Source organism: Armigeres subalbatus, unplaced genomic scaffold (assembly GCF_024139115.2).
Source record: "Armigeres subalbatus isolate Guangzhou_Male unplaced genomic scaffold, GZ_Asu_2 Contig297, whole genome shotgun sequence".
Lineage (NCBI taxonomy): Eukaryota > Metazoa > Arthropoda > Insecta > Diptera > Culicidae > Armigeres > Armigeres subalbatus.
The window spans coordinates 317,684-333,894 of NW_026943038.1; the positions used below are offsets into that span (position 1 = coordinate 317,684).

The 16,211-nt window shown below is 37.8% G+C and overlaps 1 protein-coding gene across 1 annotated transcript in view; it reads left to right on the forward strand.

Annotated features, from left to right (window-relative positions):
• Positions 1–16,211, forward strand: part of LOC134203937 (ATP-binding cassette subfamily G member 4-like) — a 93,152-nt gene that overhangs the window by 32,522 nt on the left and 44,419 nt on the right. The window contains exons 3-4 of the mRNA XM_062678773.1: positions 1,742–1,891; positions 10,729–10,896. Of these exons, the coding sequence (XP_062534757.1) occupies positions 1,742–1,891; positions 10,729–10,896 (318 nt within the window). The remainder of the gene's footprint in view (positions 1–1,741; positions 1,892–10,728; positions 10,897–16,211) is intronic.

Sequence of the window (16,211 nt, forward strand, 5' to 3'; positions counted from 1 at the left end):
CTAAAGGAATTTCTTAAATGAATTTATTTTCATGCAGAAATACCACACTCATCTCATCAATCAAAGTTGAAGAATGAGCAATTTTCAAAGAAGTAGTAATTACTATGAACCAATATTATGAATACCTAGATAGTTCTGTTAGAAATAAAAAAGATTGTTTATTTAAGAAATGAATAAAACTTGTATTGCGCGAGACAGAGTTGTCCTACATAGTTGGCAAAAATGCCCTTTTATTTTTCACTATTTTAACAATTGAATAAAATCGTTGAATGAGTGCAAATTAACTGATGGAGATCTATATTTTCTAAATGTCACTTCAATCTGTCTAAATAGTGCACGCCGCAGCCACGCAAATGCGCGCATTAAAAATACACCGGTGTGTAAAAGGCTCCTCAAAGTCTAAGCGATTTCATCCCCAAGACGGCGACAGCTTGTTGCGGCGATTATATCGTTGGGTGGATGCTGGCAATGCTCGATTTACGCATCCATACCAACAGAATCGCAGTCGCCAGGCAATAGAATCGCGTCGCGATTGTCTCGTCGCGTGTGTTTGGGGGAACCTTAATACACGCCGATGTGTTTGATGTGCGGCGTGCGCCATTTTGAGAGAACGAAGTGATATTTAGAAAACTCAAACATCCATCTGTACATATTGAATGAGTTTTATGTATTTGTTAAAATTGTGAAAAATAAAAAAGCAGAGTTTTGCCAATTGTGTAAGGGAACTCTGGTGCCGAATTGATTCTCTCCGTTTCAGTTTCTTGTCTATTTCGACCTTTTGTGACTTTTGACCTTTAGATCTTATTGATCTTTTATTCTTTTCGGCCTTTTGTCCCATTCGACGTTTTGTCCCTTTCGACCTTTTGTCCCATTCGACGTTTTGTCCTTTCGACCTTTTGTCCTTTTCGACCATTTGTCCCTTCGACATTTTGTCTTTAGACGTTTTGTCTTTCGACCTTTTGTGCTTTCGACCTTTTGTCCCTAACCTGGTTACTGCAACCAGATTTGTTGAACTTATGTTGCTTGGGGAATAGATGAAAAATAGGAAATATTGGGACAGGATTCTGCGTCGAATGCAACTTGTTGCGAGCAAATCGGTTGAGGATAAGTTGTAACTGTTTGGTTACAAATTGTTGATTTTTGTTTTATTGTCATGTTGTTTTGTCGGAGCCTTCACGTTTCTCGTGTAATACCAGCAGAACTACCACAGAAGCGTTAGGGTTTGGTACCGCTGTAAATATGATGAGCTGGCTATCAAACATCCAACATGGGAGGTCATGTCAAAAACACCATGTTGGATGGAATGAAAATGCGGGAAGATGAAAAATAGCGGGAAAATAAAGTGGGAGTTTTGTATAAAAGAGTAGCCATTGCCCAATTTCGGCCTCTTACCAAATCAGGCGTCCGTGTGCTGAAGACGTGTTTTTTCAAAGTGCAGTGAAAACAGTGTGTTACCCCCCCCCCCCTTCCTAGCAGGAGCTAGACGGAACATTGGGGAAATACCGTTCAGGTAATTTGTCGAGGAGCACTTCAAAACCTGGTATTAATACCAATCTGTCCAATAGGACCTCTTTTTCTACGTCTTTTTCGGACTGCTTTTCCGTCCAGCACACGGCTCGGCCCGCGAAGCCGTCAGGCTTCCGCGCCTAAACAGCAAAGGATTTTATCGTCCATCATCGGACGAATCCTCAGGCCGTGGGCCTTAATCGTAAAGGAGGATTTCCCCTCTCGGCCGTCCAAGGTGGTTAAGCCACGGCCGGCCGATCGCGCCTACGGACGACGATCGTCCGCATAGTCGCTCGCATCACTATTCCGGCGAGATTTCTGGCCGCACAGCTGGACAGGAGTCGCTGTGCCGGCTATTCCGGCCCCAACAACCGAAGCAGCAGCGGTATGTACCGGTACCAACATTAGAATAGGTCACACATAACAAATTAACACAAATTTATTACACAGAACAACACGCACACGCCACAATTAGGAACAATAAAATTATATGAGTAAAGTGAAAGTTCCCGGTGTTAGTTTTTGTTTACCGCGAAAAACCCTTGATTACCCAGTAGTTAGCCGACCCTGGGATTGCCGGAGAGTCTCTTGTGTCCTGGTCTGGCCTGGCTATTGAGATTGTTGACGATTGAGGAATCTCTAGTTTCAAAGTGCCCGAAAAATGAGTGACATTTTTTACGCGATTTTTTCGTATAAATTTGTATTTTGGCCATAACTTTCGATCCCATAGTCCGATCTGGCCAATTTCAAATAGGAAATAATGGGACAGGATTCTGCGTCGAATGCAACTTGTTGCGAGCAAATCGGTTGAGAATAAGTGCCCGAAAAATGAGTGACATTTTTTACGTGATTTTTTCGTATGAATTTGTATTTTGGCCATAACTTTTGATCCCATAGTCCGATCTGGCCAATTTCAAATAGGAAACAATGGGACAGGATTTTGCGTCGAATGCAACTTATTGCGAGCAAATCGGTTGAGGATAAATGCCCGAAAAATGAGTGACATTTTCTACGTGATTTTTTCGTATGATTTTGTATTTTGGCCATAACTTTTGATCCCATAGTCCGATCTGGCCAATTTCGATTAGGAAACAATGGGACAGGATTTTGCGTCGAATGCAACTTGTTGCGAGCAAATCGGTTGAGGATAAGTGCCCGAAAAATGAGTGACATTTTTTACGTGATTTTTTCGTATGAATTTGTATTTTGGCCATAACTTTTGATCCCATAGTCCGATCTGGCCAATTTCAAATAGGAAACAATGGGACAGGATTTTGCGTCGAATGCAACTTGTTGCGAGCAAATCGGTTGAGGATAAGTGCCCGAAAAATGAGTGACATTTTCTACGTGATTTTTTCGTATGATTTTGTATTTTGGCCATAACTTTTGATCCCATAGTCCGATCTGGCCAATTTCAAATAGGAAACAATGAGACAGGATTTTGCGTCGAATGCAACTTGTTGCGAGCAAATCGGTTGAGGATAAGTGCCCGAAAAATGAGTGACATTTTTTACGTGATGTTTTCGTATGAATTTGTATTTTGGCCATAACTTTTGATCCCATAGTTCGATCTGGCCAATTTCAAATAGGAAACAATGGGACAGGATTTTGCGTCGAATGCAACTTGTTGCGAGCAAATCGGTTTAGGATAAGTGCCCGAAAAATGAGTGACATTTTTTTAGTAGTTTTGCGCACACACACACACACACATACACACACATACACACACACACACACACACACACACAGACATCACCTCAATTCGTCGAACTGAGTCGATTGGTATATAACACTATGGGTCTCCGGGCCTTCTATAAAAAGTTTGTTTTTGGAGCGATCATATAGCCTTTACCGTATACTTAGTATACGAGAAAGGCAAAAACGGGAGAGAACATCTGCAACAATGTTCGAGATAGTCATTTCAGTTGGTTCAGTGGAGATCTAAACAATATTGGCGGATTAATCAAGTAGACCATTTTATAGACTGTTCGGAATACAACCGCTGAGGGTGCATGCACCTGTAGTGGTCCCATTTATCAAGTGTTATGTTTGTGTTGTATCAAAAGATATTTTAGTTACTAGACAAAGATGGTCGCTTCGGTTCCCTTTGTTCTGCTATCCGGAACATGTTGGGTACCAAGCTGTCGAATCGTATGGATTTTCCTTCTTTGACGTTTAGCTCCCCTATCCTCGCCAGCAAAAGATGTTCCGGACAGCGACGACAGCGACAATCTTCATCTGGTAACTAAACGTGATATTTTGATCAAATTTCCATCCGACGTCGCAAAAAATGTTTCGGTTTAAAGCTTTTGCGGCAACATCTTTATTTAGGATTTATGATAAAAATAAATAATTATGGAAAGTTTGTAATCTTCAGAACTTTTACATAATTTGGGAGAAACGTAAAAATATTAAATACATTTAATCCATTTTTTATTTTACATGCGAGAAAATGAAAAAAATCTAAAATTAAACTATTTTATGGAAGTTTTGAAATAGTGAAGTTGTATTGAAAAGTGCAAGTAAAAAGTGTGGGGGAAAAGCAATATGAATATTTTTTTTTATTTTCTATCAAGAACAAGGAATGTAAAATAACAACATTGCCAATGACAACAACATTGTCCTCTCTTGTAAATGTTGGGACAAACTCAACTCGCAATAAGCGTTTGTCCCAAACTGCAACAGAATAGGACAATGATCGCCTGCCGCTCATTTTGAGAAGAAGTCGGTTTCCGATGATGTTTGTGGTTAAATCAGTATCAGTTATCATAGCTTAGACATAAACTTAACCATCTGTACACATGATTTGTGTTTGACTTCTGAAATATACAAGTTATCGCAGTTTGAAAAATTCACAACAATTACCTCTCTATGTTTGTTGCAAATAAAATGGAACGCAACAATGTCTTTATCCTCTGCAGATGAGGACAAAGAGTTATCGCTATTCTCTTTTGTCGCTTATTTTTCGCATTTTTCAGCGACAATTACATTCCTTGATCAAGAATCATAATGTTACATAAATAAAATCATAGTTTTGATGCCTTGGCATGTCAAGATAAGTGCGAGACACTGAATGCGGCCTTACTGTTGAGGTCAAAATACGTATCTGCCAAAGGTACAATCAAGTGGTGACATAACATTATTTTCTTATCAAAATGTTTTGATGGCCTGATTCCATAAAAAAGTGTAGTTGTCAACAAAAAAAATCCAAATCTCTATTAACACTGTAAGTACCAACCCCTGCAAAAACCTGGAACGGCAACTTTGCCCCGATATATATCAGGTGTTTTTAGTCCAATTATCATGATTCTTTCCAGTTACAATCTGTAGAATATCAGGATTTCGTTAGCGACTACAGATTGTAAATCTGTACATTGACCGCTGAGAACCAGCCGGATTATTCCGTTCCACGGTTTTTACAACACTTACAAGTCACTTACACTTACAAGCACAGCTTGCACATTATGTATTATGAAAATTAACATTATGTTTCATAAATAGTTAGTTTTATCTGTGTTTCTTAAAATCCAGTTTGTGAAAATTAATATTTTGGAATTTAGGAATTTAAAATCGAATCGATAAACAACAGTTATAAACAAAAGTTATTATTTGAAAACCAACAGATTGAAATCCGTTCGCTATGGTACGAACAAGTATAAAGCGACAGAATGTGAATTGGAGGCATAGATACCATCTATTGAATAGCACACAATCGAGGCGTGAATCTTCTTGCCCAGCGTCTTGGTTATGGGCGACGACGAATTTAGGAACTAAGGAACTTAGATATTTAAGAATTTAGGAATTCAGGAATTTAGAAACTTGGGAATTCACGATTTTAGACATTTAGAAATTTGTGAATTTAGCAATTTATTGGAATTCAAGAATTTATGAATCTGGGAATACAGGAATTTGTTAGTTTAGGAGTTTAGGAATTTGAGAATTTTCGGAGACGAGCCAGCCTCGGACTGAAAGTCTCCTTAATAAAGACACAAAAAAAAAATTGAGAATTCAGGAATTCTGAGAGTGTAGATCCTCCACGTTTCCATTCAGGAGAATCCCACAGAAATTACTCTTGCAGTTCTTTTAAGAATTATTCCTAGAGTTCAACCAGCAAATCCAGCTGGATTTCCTAAAAGAGCTATACAAAGAAATCTACATTCTACATACATTCCTTCTGCAGCTCCTCCACGAATATCTCCTGAAGTTCAGCCTGAAATTCCACGTGAGGAGCCCATAACAATTTCTCCTACAGTTCCTCCACAATCTCACTCTGAAGTTCTTCCACAAATGTGTCATGAAATCCTTCCAAGAATTACTTCTCGAATTCCATCAGAAATTTCTCCTGAAGTTCCTACGATAACTCCACCCAGATATTTTTGAGAATTCCTTCAGAAAATCATCGTGGAATTTCTCCAGTTATTCCTTTTTTGGTTCGATCAGAAATTTCTCCTCGAGAACCTCCAGGAGTGTCTCCTGAAGCTCTACTAGAAATCCATACTGAAGTTCCATAAGCATATTCTTTTTGATTTCCTCCTGAAATTCCTCCGGGAAGGAAACCCTAGAAAAGCTCCTGAAAAATCAAAGGAAAAATATTTGGAAGAACTACAGGAGGATCTACAGGAGTAATTTCTATAGGAGCTCAAAGAAGAATTTTTGAAGAAATTCAAGAAAGGAATCCTGGAGGAGCTCCAAGAAGAACTACTAAAATTCATCCTGAATTTCCCCAGGAATTCATTTCAAATTCCCCCAGGAATTCATTCTGAATTCCCCCAGGAATTCATTGTGAATTCCCCCAGGAATTCATTCTGAATTCCCCTAGGAATTCATTCTAAATTCATCCAGCAATTCATTCTGAATTCCCCCAGGAATTCATTCTGAAATTCCTCCAGCAATTCATTCTGAATTCCTCCAGGAATTCATTCTGAATTCCCCCAGGAATTCAATTTGAATTCCCCCAGGAATTCATTCTGATTTCTCCCAGGAATTCATTTTGAGTTCCTCCAGGAATTCATTCTGAATTCCCCCAGGAATTCATTCTGAATTCCCCAAGGAATTAAATTTGAATTTCCTAAGGAATTCACTCTGCATTTCCCCAGGAATTCATTTCAAATTCTCCCAGGAATTCATTCTAAATTTCCCCAGGAATTCATTCTGAAAAAAAATTAAAAATATAATAAAAAAAGCTATACAAAACTGTTCGTTTCGTAAATACGCCGTCTATGACAGCCTAAAATAGGTTTCCTTAGACATAGTGTTCCACTAAACTAAATTAAACTAAATTTATCATTAACTAAACAAGATCCCTCCCTTACACTCTTCCCATTTTCGAATAACCTACCAACCATCAATAAATTTGTGTCCTTAGGAGAGAGAATATACTGAGTTGATCGAATACTAAATAAAACCTCTCCCCTCACACCCTCCTTTTTCGAATACCATCACACCCATAATATCATTGTCTTCTCAATATGAAGAATGTGTGTTCTAAATATGGTTGAAATCGGCCAAGGATTTCAGAAGTTACACTGAATTAATCGATAACTAAACAAGAAACTCTCTCCTCACTCTCTTCCAATGACCCTCTCAATATTACTATAATTATCTTCTTAGAGCAGAGAATATGTGTTCCAAATTTGGTGAAAATCCATCAAGGGGGGTTCAGAAGTAAAATTTAATTGTAAATTATATAATGAATCCCGACTAGAAGGCCATATCAAAATTATATCAACATTCGTTATTATGTTATACAATAACAAAATTTGTTAGAAACTTGGTGCATGAAGTTGTTAAAACATTCAATCAAAAAGCTATCAAATTTTGTTGCATTTTTTTTTTCACGAAAATAGCTTATTTTCTTAGAAATTTATAACTGAATCAGATACAAAATATATTGCTTACTATGCAGTTAGAAATTTTAACAGGACGTAATAGGTCTCCAGATTGTGATCTACAATCATACATTTTTGTTTTTATCAGGTCATGATTATTTCATTTTAGAACATGAAATTACGCCCATTGTAAATTAAATCTTTTCAAATTGTAACAGCGTATGGTGATCCATATGACTTTGATACATACAGTTTGTAGCCTGCTTTTGGTTAATTTGATGTTGAGCATTTTTTAAATCATATTATGGTACACCATTTGAAAGATAAAGGTAGTAAAAACAAAATTTTATCGAAATAAGTTATAGATATCTCAATGTGTTAAAATAGTGATAAGTTTTTCGTATGCTCTTCTTGTCGGGTAGCCTCAGCCTTCCTGGCTCGTGCTTTTATCTCGATCCCAATTCCACAATTCGACGCTATCGGACTGTCGAGATAATGAAAGCCTTCGACCCCCTGCACCACCTGCCCAGAAACTTCAAAGTTTGAGGGCCTGTTCCCGTGTGGTCAATAGGCGAATTTATTAAGTTTTTTAAAGCTAACTTAAGTTGGTTCCCATGCACCAAAAGTCATAGAATTTTGGATTCAGTTTTAACAATACATTCAAGATATACAATATTAGAAGGAAAAATATATATCAACTATATTTTTTTACACAGAAGCTGTACGACCGTGATCAGTTTAATTTAATTTTATTGGCATATCGGTCTCGATGCTGCTCGTATAGAGGAAGGGAGCTGCGTGTGTGCGAAAGCAGATGGGAAAGAAACGGAGTCCAAATGTTATCGCTAGGCAGCGACAAGTGTGAAAATGGTTGAAAGGTGTTGAAGTATGCGAGGGCCATTTGAGAATAATTAAATTATCGAAGCGTCCGTCTTTGCCGTACATCCTTTCTGGGGATGGCTCGGGCAGTGAATGAAAGTCACTGTTACCGAGACTGGCAAAAACGGAGGCAACGATACGCATATTTATTATTCGGCTAATACTTAATTAGTTCTAGCGATCGATGTTCATCATTTGGAGAATCATCGATGGTCGTACAGCTTCTGTCTAATAAGAAATGATTTGGCGCGTAAATAAGAATTGTGGTTCCAATAGCATCATATGGTGGCATCGGGAGAGACTCGGTGCAATGTGTACAAACCAGTTGTGTGTTGGGAATAAAAATACTTTTTGATAGCAGATTCTTTTTGATCAGCTTCAAAGCTGTAATTAATTAATTTATTATTCAAATACAATATTAATTCATATCCAAAACTTACATTCTACCCAAGTAACCATGGAGCTATATATGCTTGCAAATAATACAGCCATTAAAGTTGACTTAAAGTGGAAAAAGGCCCTTTTACGACCGAAATAATGCCTTATTACTTTGACATGTTGAAATAAAACATATGTAATGCATTGCTGCATTCGTAACGCTGAACTAGTGTATCGTTGCTTGACAGGCGAGGAATAAATGCATCTTTACATCCGTAAAACTGATCTAATGCAATAAGCATTTAATATGCTGATCTGTGATCGATTACATGCATTAATTAATGCTTGGTGGTTACTTGGGTAGTATTATAATTTAGCGGACCTTTTTTCCCAACATATTTTTCACTATAATATTCTTCAACTTTTCCGTGTTGCCAGTTTCACCAATCAACTAATGAACTTTCTTAACACATGTGTTGGCAGTCAAAAAGTTGTATCCAAACCGTTCATATTGGTGGTGGCAAATATTGCAGCGCCGGTGTACACCGTTCGGAATAAACGAAAACGACATAACTTATTGCGGGACGCAGAGAATACACTATTTGAACACTTGCCCAAGCTAATTCAGCAAAATGTAGTCATGTAACTATTGTTCTAATATTGGTTTCTCATTAAAGCACCCAAATGAGTGCAATAATATTGTTGTTGACCGATTCACTTTTGATAATGCGCATTTTCAACAACTAACAGCAACCTAATGATAGTTTGCATCTGCAAGAAATTTCAATTAGGAGATGCTGCAACTCGATGAGGTACCACTGACGCCGTCTTTACGATTAAATATTCTTCAACAACGTACGCCAATGGTCATCACTGAGACCTCTTCTGACGCCATTGAAGATCCTACAGTCATTACTCGATAGTATTTTTACTTTGAGGACAATTCTACCCAAATGAACCATATCTTGACTAAAATAGTGGTCCTTTTTCGGCCAATTTGTTTTCATTTCCTAATTTCTGACAGCAACAAACCTAAACAATCATTATCTTGCAAGAAAATTTCATTTTGCGCCGACGACAGCCATTTTATCCAGCATACATCCGCAAAATGACCCACTCATGAGAAATAAATGGTGAACGCATTATTTATTGCTTGGAAAACGTATAATATGGATTTAATAAATAACCGTTCCTTCTTATTCAATTTGGCACATCATTTGTTTACGGCTCAGTTAAATGGTAAAATTTAAAATAGTTTCAATGAAGGACTTACAGCTTTTAAGTCTTTTAAGTCTCAACTTTGCTCAACATTGCATTACTGCAGCTACAATATCCTAGGCGAGAGTTAAAACATAACAAAAATGTCAATAATAATTCAGTATTCAATTGTAGGAGATTGCTTGGCTTTCGCAGTCTAATTTAATTGAGACGGCTAGTTTGGCATCCGCCGTTTTGGTCCCGTGTATTGGACCTTTTTCAAGGGATAAGCTGTCGGCCGGAAAACTACATTTAGAACACATTATTCCGAAAAAAAAATTTTTTTTCCGTATAATGCACTCAAAATATAGTTTTGCCTTTTTCTCGCACTTTCCATTGATTAGTTTTTAATTAGAATTAGTTTTAATTTTTTTTACGGACATTTTAAAATTACCGCCGTATACTTTGCCGTAAGCGATTTTGTTGTTCCTCACCATCGTATTTCTTCTTCTTTTTTCCTCTCGAATTTGTCAATAAGAGGAAAGGAAATACATCTAACTTTTTATTAATGGGTTGCCTAGTGATGAGACTCTTTAGAAGTGCACAATTTTGTGCTGCTTACAGAGATAAAATTCGTTAGGTCACTTACCATTGAGAATATATCAGGAATTTAAAAATTACAATAATTAGCTATTAGGCTATTAGGGAAATATACTACAAACAACTCTTCTTAAAATATTTGTTAGAAATATTAAACTATCCCAAATTTAATCTTATTGTACTATGTACTGTTGAGTGTTGACAATATTTTATTCAGGTACATCAAGCTGAAAATCAATATGGGTTATTTGAATAAAGATCATAGAAATATCAAACGCACTGCCACGACTATTCATACACCAACCCTATCAGCTTAAACCATCTTGTTTCTAACCATTAGTTCGTTAACCTCACACACCGCACCAAGCGACGACAATACAACGAACAGCGATGTGCGTGCCTCATCTGCTAAAATCGCATCGTCGCGTCGCCTAGACGACGACCGAATTCGCAGCTCCAACGCATGCTTCGATAGACGATGGCTGCGACTGAGTGCCAAGCGAACTCGGTTCGTCGGTTGTCACATCATGATGGGCGCGCGCGCGGGTCAGTGCGAAAATTTGGCAAAGGGAGCCATCGCATGACCGTGGCGGATGCGCGATTAGCGAAATGGAGAAGAAAACCAGAAGAGATTAGAAGAGCAAACAAAATCTCAATGTCGCTTGGTTGTGGCGGCAGCGGTGATGGTTGTGGCGCGAAGTTGCTTTGTGCCGTTGTTAAATGGTGTGATGTCGGTGCAAAATTTTGATAATAAATTTGGAGCGATGCTAAATAAAGGGGTGTAGGACTGTTCCCAACTGGAATACTGTTAATTTTTCAGTTCACCTTGAAGAGTCTATTTATAATCATTTGAATCATGTGGTTGATATGGAGGCTTTTTTTTTCAAGTGCAACAATAAAGGCAAGTCATAATAATGACTTGTTTTTTCTGGTACTTCATCTCATTACTTCTATGTATATTCATCCTTTCACCTCGGGAGAAATTTCAGCTGGTTTTTAGGTCGAATTTTTCATTTTTCACGTTGAAACCGTTCACAGAGCAACGTAAATATGATTAGCGAGGTGTAAGACTACCTTATCGGAAGCAAGCGGTTATACGCGCAGCTACAATACAAGATCATGCTGAAGATGTTTGGGATTGATTCCCCATCGATCTAGGAAATTTTCCTGGGCTCACTGAGCATAGATGTTAGCCTTATGACATATTGCACAAAAAAAATGAAAAAAAAAAATCAAAGGTGCAGCCCAAACGGGTTGTACGCAAAGGTGACGTTGAACTACGTAGCTGTATGTAATGTACAGGTTTTCGACTTTTCTGTGAGACGAGACCAATGCAAGCGTTTTTCAAGCCCAGTGTGAATCAGCTTTCGTTATCCTGTGCTCCTGAGATTGAGTGCACATAACGAGCCCTGATGATGTATATAATTTTCAAACCACATTTGAATTAAGAATAAATAAGAGTAAGAATGTGTAAGAATTATTGGTAAATACTGCTACTGATAGTGTACCACTACAACCATTACAGACGCAAACTGGAGCAGAGACTAAACACCCCCACTAAGTCAGTTTAAGACCCCGGTAGCTTATTACAGTAAAGCCCATCGTAAAAGCTGGACTGCCAACGGCGTTTGGTAATCATCCTATGGAGGAAGTCAGAGAAGACACCACAATGCAGTTTGAAAGATTATTGATAATAATTATTATTCCTTCACGTGAGTTGCGTCGGACTTTGCGTTTACTCCAGCAGACACCTAGGAATCAGCGAAAACGAGCTGAAGAAAGTTTCCCAGAACGCATCCACTGCAACAGCGAAGAAGATTCCGAGCCCATCTACAGTAAGGGTACCAATGGAATGTAAACATTGTCGTTGAATTTCAAAAAACAACATTGCTAACAAGTTTCATTACCCCAAAATATGACCCCATGCAAAATTTGAGCTCAATCAGACATGATTAAAGGGTGCCTAAAATTCATCAAAGTTTTGAAAGTTTTACCCATGAAAATTTTCCCAAAGGGCGACCAAAAGAAAAGTCGAAAATCGAATTTTTGCTTTTGATGACAAATGACTTAAAAATGCATGAAACGTCGAGATCTACAGTTACTTTAAAAAAAAATTTTTTTTATGCCAAAGGACTCTAACTTGTTCTCCGGTTTACACTTCTTGCATTTTCATGGGTAAAAATTTCAAAACTTTGATGAATTTTAGCCACCCCTAAATCATGTCCGATTGAGCTAAAATTTTGCAAAGGGGGATATTTTTTGGCTACGAAAACGTTTTCGTATCGTCCGGTGTTAAAATTCGATCAAAAAAAAATTAGCATTAGCATTAGCATTGAGCAATTCGCACAATTTTGTAGGTGGTACAAGCCAAGACTTTTGTATGATAGCACTTTCATCCGTTACCACAGATATTGATTTGGGACTAATCACTATCTCTTAGATGGAAGCAATGCACTCTCCAATAGTCGAGATCTGTCCTGGCCACGTCCTTGCGAATGCTGAGGAAGGGGAAGGATGGTTAGTTGGACACCTACTTAAGAAAGATGCAGAGAACTCTACGACCTCTCATAGGTGCCACGGGAGGTTTTGGGATTGTGTGGAAGGTTATAACCAGGCATTGCAATATCTTCTGAGCACAGGATATTATCTTTGCCTGTGCAAAGATATTATCCCTAATCAAAGAGCACTCTGGAAAGATATTAATATAATATAATATAATATAATATCTTTCCAGAGTGCTCTTTGATTAGGGATAATATCTTTGCCTGTGCAAAGATATTATCCCTAATCAAAGAGCACTCTGGAAAGATATTATCATTTGAGCATTTGATGATGATCCTGATAGCCAGCGCGGTTCGGGGTTTGTTCACGTTGCGAGGGCGTTGCTACAACAAAAGAAGTGAAAAAAATGTTCTCCATGGCGAACGTTGCACTTTGTTTACTGAGCAGATAGATAACAAAGATCGATATCCCAGCATATCATCATCAGTATCTTTGCTCAGAAGATCGAATGATGGGATAAGTTGCAATGCCTGGTTATAACAGTAGGAATCGGTTTTGGTAGAACGTGAAACACAGAAAGAACCAAGGTAGAAATACAAAGTAGGAAATGGACGAGCCTGGAATTGAACCCACGACCTCCTGCTTATAAGGCAGAAGCGGTAGCCACTAGACCACCGAGCTCGTTCTAATTCGATCAATAAAAAATGTCCCAAAAATGTTCTAAGAGAAAAAAACGATTTTGTCCAAAAAACATCAAGTAACATCAGATCTCGACGTTTCATGCATTTTAAGTAATTTGGCATCAAAAACAAAATTCGATTTTCGAATTTTCCTTTGGACCCCCTTTGGGAAAATTTTCATGAGAAAAATTTCAAAACTTTGATGAATTTTAGGCACCCCTAAATCATGTCCGATTGAGCTCAAATTTTGCATGGGGTCATATTTTGGGGTAATGAAACTTGTGAACAATGTCGTTTTTTTGAAATTCGAAAAAATGTCATTTTCATTGGCACCCTACTCTACAGGCATCAATAGCGAGAAGCTGCTGTCAAACGCCTCCAAGCTTTCGATAAAATACGCGCGTGTAAGTATGCAGACACGAACTGCACCAGCTAAAAGCCTTGTAAGTTGCATTATTATGACCTCTATACTGGCTTGAGGTCTCCAGTTATCCTTGCGAACAAAGGCGCAGAATCCGGAGATGGCGAGATCGATTCTTGATCCGATCTAGGGTGTTTTCGGGTGGGGAACATCCTCGACACACAGGTCATATTGTATCCATTGACTTTGCTACACAAGATACATACTAATGCAAAGACGGTCATAGAAAGCTTTCAATAAATATTGCGGATCTCTTTAAGGTGATTATAGAATGAAGCCTGTGGTGAATTTCAAATTCACCACACGTTTATCTACATACATTTTCAAAAGCCCTAATCTGGCGTAATAGTTTTCGTACAGTGCCAAAACTCAAATTATGATTGTTCAGCATAACTAAGCAAACGATCTACCGTTATTTCAGCCCGGTACGCGTTATGGTTCTTTCATCTCGTGCCCTTGAAAAAAATATTGGAAAAGCACGTGGTTTACAAAATGGCCGATTTCTGGCTTCATTGTATAATCACCTTAAATTTTCCATTTTGCGGATTCCGCAATGTTCTTCCGCAGCTGTCAAAGTTCTACCGTAAACCTGAAAATCTTCAATACACTGAAACAAAAATTAATTATTTGGCGTTCTCATCGAAGAATGCCATGCCAAACAGCAGAGAAAAAGTATGAAGTGTCAGCTGCTATAGTTTGAAAGTTGAACCGGAAAGAGGAAAGTTTTCTCTGGAACAGCAATAACTAAAGAAATGCTTATAGATTACTAAGTTGAAAAGTAGCCCAAGTTCCAGTTGGAATGTAGTGCTATGGAAGAAGAAGCTTACGATGCACTTACGAGATTGACTGATTTACCGAAACCGAGTGCTAAACTTTTAGCAAGTTTTCAATAGTAAATATTATCATACATAAATATTGTAACACACTGGAGTTGGTTTTTACGCGGATGATATGGGGCGCGTAAAGAAAAACAACGTAAAAAACCGCGTAAATCCCAAAATATGTCTGAATAAACCGCAGAAATCCCGACATTCGAGTGAAAAAAATTGCATAAAAAGCGATGCCTGTAAAAATAACCGCGTAAAAAATGACTTCAGTGTACATCAGGTATGGAGCGTTGACTCTTCCTTGATCGAATGACCCAAGTCAATTGAAAATCCATCGAGAAACGGCTGAGATATTAACGAGCAAAGTCTATCATATTTTCGTGACGTTTTTCGATTTTTTGCAATCGTAAAGTGTACCCCAATATAGAAAAGACAGACGTAGTTCTACGTCAAAACAAGCTTGAAAGAACAGTTTCGAAAAGGGCAGGATGGGAAGACATATGGATAATAAAAATGTATACAGGACAGTAACTAAGAAAGGATGAGAGCAATCAACTAAGATTTGGAAGTACATATATGAAAATAGCACGAAAAAAGAATCAACAAAGACAAGTACGGTTACGGATGGTATTTTCGGGAAGGTATTATTCCCGGCATTCTGTTGAAAACCAAAGACACTACCCAAGGTGGGAAAAACTCAAAATTTAAAACTCTTGAACGATTCAAATCAATCGTGAGTTGAAACGCATATAATTCAGTACCAAAAACTGAAGGGTAAGTTGAATAAGGGCGATACAAATATTAAAATTCTATTATATCTCCCCCCCCATTCGAATTTTTTAAATTATTTTGCCAAAGCTCCTCTGTAATTGTGTATGCTGGCTAGGGAATTTACGATGCAGCTATTCAAAATAAAACTTAGAGATGCAACTGCGCCTTTAGAAGGTGTACCGAAGCGCAATAGCCTATCGTGAATACTTGCCGATACCCTATATGTGCAGATAGAAGTGCAGTGCGGAAGAAGTAGCTTGTCTTTAAAAAAATATATATATTTAATGCAGCTTGATGGTTGTTTACGCGCCGCATGAATTGATAAGTATTAACAGCTGTTTTAGTTCGTTATACACATCTTAAGAACGTGTCCGAAAAAGTGTGAGGTACACACCAAAAAAATATGGATGTTACAGTTGATAACTGAAATAACTGACCGAATAACTCTAGACGTAATATGAATTGAATTACGATGTATTTTTCTGTCAACTTGGGGATGCACACGAAAGTTTTAGTCCAAATAGCACAGTTTTAATGAAAATAAACTTAATTTGACATCCCTAGAAACCAAAATACTTTTAATGTGACGATGAAACTAAGATTTTTGAGTCGATGCAATAAG